Source organism: Poecilia formosa, unplaced genomic scaffold (genome assembly GCF_000485575.1).
Source record: "Poecilia formosa unplaced genomic scaffold, Poecilia_formosa-5.1.2 Scaffold189, whole genome shotgun sequence".
Taxonomy (NCBI): domain Eukaryota; kingdom Metazoa; phylum Chordata; class Actinopteri; order Cyprinodontiformes; family Poeciliidae; genus Poecilia; species Poecilia formosa.
Genome location: NW_006800128.1, coordinates 222,787 through 227,385, shown reverse-complemented (window position 1 = coordinate 227,385; position 4,599 = coordinate 222,787). Strand labels below are relative to the sequence as shown.

Here is a 4,599-nt window from a genome sequence, read left to right as displayed (position 1 = left end):
TTTCCCATTCCTACCATGAGGGTGTTGCTAAAGGCCACTTCACTATCAGGCACCCCAACACTCTATAGTGATTACACTGTCAACAGACTGTAAAACTGTAGATCTGAACCTGGAACATGAGGAGGCTAAAGAGGTTACAGCCGGCAGTCTCAAGAGAGACTGCCGGCTGTAACCCATGAAGTGTGAACTGAAAATAGAAATCAGATGCATGTAAGAGCCAACCTTTGCTGGTACATGTAACATTTTTGTGTCAATTTCAGTTCAGTAATCTAAAAAGACAACATGCAACAGAACAATGCAGCCAAAGTCCACACATGTTAACATGCTGATCTATCTTCTCATCAGTCCTAACTTGCTTTCTTCTCCCTATTTCACACTATCCCCACATCATGATTCTGCCTCCACTTTTCTTAACTGTGGGGACTGAAGCCTTTTCCATCATGCATTTCCTGTTGCATCTATTTTAAGATACATGCACAAAGGCATGAAATGGGTAATGGAGGCTCTACCAACAATATCTGATCTGTGCATACTCAGTTGTGCATCATTATGTCTGCTAAGCGAATCCCATTGATGGGTAAGTGTCTGAAATTTACATTACTTGTCTTCTGAGAGTGTGTTTAGAATCGGGAGCACAACACACATAATTTGATCTGGATTCGGCTAAAGAGCAACATGAACATAACATGTCTATATCATGAATAGTGAACTGTTTCAATCAGAAGGCCTACAGGTTGTTATGCTGTTCAAAACAATACTTTAAACTCAGGATAAAACAAGGAAATTCAGAGCCTGATCTTGTACTAAGCAAGGACATGTATCTGTTTTTCTTTAATGTTGGCATGGTTAGGTTTTTGTGTTAAGATCATAGCAAGAATACAGTAACACTGGGATCAGTGATAGAACAGTAACAAACTATACAATGTCTTCAATGGGGTTTTTTTAAAGAACAAAATGTACTTTTGGGAACATGGATTCAGGAAGGGATGAAAAAAACACATATATCATTTTGATAGCTCAAATATGCCAAAACTAAATATGAAAAGTAGCTTGTACAACCATTCGCAGAGCTAAAACAAATGCAGCATTTGCACTTTAATAAGAGGAACAAATACTCTTTAAACAATTCAGTATTAATAATTAGGTTTGAGAATTTACAAAATCTGAAAATGATTCAAATAAAATCTCCCATTAATAAATGGAATGACATAAAAATCCAAACATACAGGAAGCCTTATTCTTAAAAATTACTGTAATACAAATAATCTCTTAACTTACTAAAATCAAATATACACAGTAATTTCTGTCCTATTTACAAGTGTTCTGTACATCACAATAAAACAAGCGTTAGAGGCAAGATGTTTGTGATTATAGCTACTTTCCCTTTATATGTATTAAGAATCTTCTATTGTAAGGAAGGGAGAAGTTAGCAGTTCAAGGCACTTTAATTAAAAAAAGAAATACTGAAAGATCACTGTGTAGTAAAACAGGAGACAATTCTCATTTTAAAAGGACAAATGCCAGAAATTCCAAGCTTCAACAAAAATAAAAAAGTTAAAAAATTAGAGAAAAAAGCTATTCTATGCATCAGTCAGCCAGGTTAATATGCCAACTTGCACACAATGTAAATCTTTTGTTTAGATGTCAGGGTTTGGGCTGAAGGTAAAAGCAGTCAGCTACCTTAATGATAAAAACAGAAAGCTTCAGCTTCCCTGTAATGTTTTGAACCAAAAAGTGAAGCTTGTGGACTCCATAATCCCTGAAGCACTTGTTTTTTTCATGCTGTTTTATAAGTTTCTTTCTTGATTTAAAAAAGCCTCCAGCTGCAAATAAAAGACTTAAACAAGGCATTATAAACTCAACAGAAAATGAAAGCATCTGCAGTCTTCATTTGTGGTGCAAAAGTTTTAAAGTCTGTGACGCTGAATTTATTTGTTCACACACAGAGGTCTGTAATGTCCTCGCTAAACTTGGCTGCATTCAGGTTTTTACATCGGTTGTCTTTGGGGTTGTATGCCGTCCGATGCGGTGCCTTCACTGGGCCGCTGCGTGTCATGCACATCACCTCTGCCTTTATGATGGTGCTCCTGTCCTGAGCTCCCACTATGGGACACTTGTGAGACAAACACTTGTCCCCCAATCCCAAGACCATCTCCTCATCTTCCTCCAGCTGCTGCTCCTCCTCATCAGCCTCATCACATGTCCTGTCGGAGGGGCCTATTAATTTCTTGCATTCGTACTGAATGTCTTTGTCTCGGTTTTCTTTTGGGGTATTGCTCCGCAGGGGCTCCAGCTGGTTGTTAACGGTGGTGTCTTCGGACAGGGCGGCTCTCTCTCGCTCTTTCTTTCTTTTACGGGTCCACCAAACACAGACAACAAGGCAGAAGACCCAGAGGAGGCTGAAGACAACTCCAAGCACAGGGACTAAATAACCTTAACAAGAATGATATAAAACATTTTAGAATTAGAAGTTGACTTAAAACATTTATCTACATACAATTAAAGGGGTTTGTAGGGGTATAAAAATACACCCTATTCGCAGGCAGATGAGATTTTAACTATATTGTTAAAAAAACTAAAACACATCCTTAACTTTTTGGTTACAAATAGTAAAGGTTTGAAAATCACAAACTGTGATCTTTATATTGATCTTTGTTTCAGTTCAGTTTTAATCACAAAGTTTTTTGGATTTTGAGAAAGAGATGATCAAATTTGATTAAAAAATGATGAAAGCCCTTTGAGAAGCTCAGGAGCAGGTGCTGAATTTGCGATTATTAGTGGCTAATTGTTAACCAGTTGCAACATAGAATGCAACTGGTCCCTCTTTCTGCCCAGGTCCAAATGAGATCTAGATCTCAACAGGGTTTACCTGGTTAAATAAAGGAAATAATAATAATAAAAAAACTATAGCAGAACCAAATCACTGTGTATTTTTTAACTGAAATCCCAGAATGCTCCAAACCAGAATATTTCATATTCAATAGTACTGGAGCCATTAAACTGTTGTCAGACAACTTAATGTTTTGGTCAAAAAAACACAACACATTTTTTTTTAAACCAAATAAATAAGTTGTCTGTTCAAGTTTCAAATGTATGTAAATGCATTATTTTCATCAATGGAAAAAAATACAGAGCTTAATTTAGTTAAAACAGCACACTTAAAACATAAAATATTAACGCATTCTAGTGTGTATTTTTGTTTAAAGGCACAATTTCCTCTATTGCAGTTTAGCATGTAGCAAAAATATTTTTTACAGTAGCAAGCATAACTTTTTAGCTTAATAAAAGAATTGTTACAAGTCAGCTTACATTTCTTCTAGTGAAAGAGTCAAATTTCATCAGACTTTATTGGTTGACTGTTTTATGGAGGAACTTATAATAGTCTTTAATAGAACCAACTTTTGTGATTTAGATTCCAACTTCTCACAGATTTCAAAAGAGAATTCCAACATTTAAAATGCTCCAAGTTACATAATTTTTAACTAACAGATATAGTCACAGTACAATGTTAAAAGCTCTTTCATTACTTCTTCTGATTACTTATTTAGACATGCTGTTTCTTAAAAATGTTTGCTAATATGCCCATTGAAAACAAACAGCTCATATCACTTTTTTCACCATGAAGACAGCTGGTGGATAGCTCCTCACACCGACAAGAAAATTGTTGTTCTACCGCAGTGTTTAATAAGCTAGCATTGTCAGTGAAGTCAGAAGAGATGCAGCCCGAGAGTGAAATTATTGTTGAATTGTCAATAAGTCAATGAAGCACCTATTCACACATTAAACTTCTAATTACAATCATGTAAGTGTTTCTATTAATGGTTTGGAACATATCACAGTGCTGGGTTCACAGTTTTTCTTTTGTTTTTCCATGTTTTTTCCTATTAATCTTCCAAGAAGAATCATTTTATTTTTGATTTCTATAACACCCTGGACCTGTGGCTTGTACAGAATACTGGCACTGATAAAGAGCAGAATGAAGAAAAAAATCAGTTTTGCCATGGAAGTTAGACTCACCTTCAGCTCGACATTCAGCCTGCATCTCCACTCTGGCCTCCACTACAGCTTGAAGAATGGTGCTGTTGTGGTATTTGGACAATGCACTAGTAATGGCAGCTGCTGCATTCTGGATATAGCCACAGTCGTTGTCCTTCAATTGTCCATCCATTTCAAAAGACTGCAGAGAAGGAGACATAAAAAAAGACATGAAACAGTTTTTAATGACTTGGGTGTAATTATTGAATTTTATTATTTTTATGCAGTCAGTCACTGGGACCACAGTCAGTATATATACAGTGCTGCTTGAAAGTTTGTGAACCATCCAAACATGGCCATTGTTTTCTAAAGAAAAATTATAATAATCATGTAAAATGAACATCCAAAGCTGTTGCATAATCCATTTCCGTCCCAGCTTCAACTCCCTGACTGATGGCAAGAGATTCTGATCAAGAATTTGTTGATAGCCCTGGGAATTGACGGTTCCCTGGATAATATGGAGTCGTCCAGGTCCGTCCAGAGGCAGAAAAGCAGGCCCAGACTTTCACATTTCCACCACCGTGCTTCACTGTTGGGAGGAGGTTCTTCTCTTTAAATTCAGTG

At 36.5% G+C, this 4,599-nt stretch overlaps 1 protein-coding gene across 4 annotated transcripts in view; it reads right to left on the bottom strand.

Moving 5' to 3' along the window:
• Window positions 1-946: 946 nt before the first annotated feature.
• Window positions 947-4,599, bottom strand: part of LOC103147752 (protein jagged-2-like) — a 129,122-nt gene continuing 125,469 nt past the window's right edge. For all 4 annotated transcript variants that reach the window (XM_016678758.1, XM_007566251.2, XM_016678759.1 and 1 more), the window contains 2 exons: window positions 4,018-4,177; window positions 947-2,433 (listed from right to left, as the gene is read on the bottom strand). In XM_016678758.1, coding sequence (XP_016534244.1) covers window positions 1,937-2,433; window positions 4,018-4,177 — 657 coding nt within the window. In that variant the 3' untranslated portion in view covers window positions 947-1,936. The remainder of the gene's footprint in view (window positions 2,434-4,017; window positions 4,178-4,599) is intronic.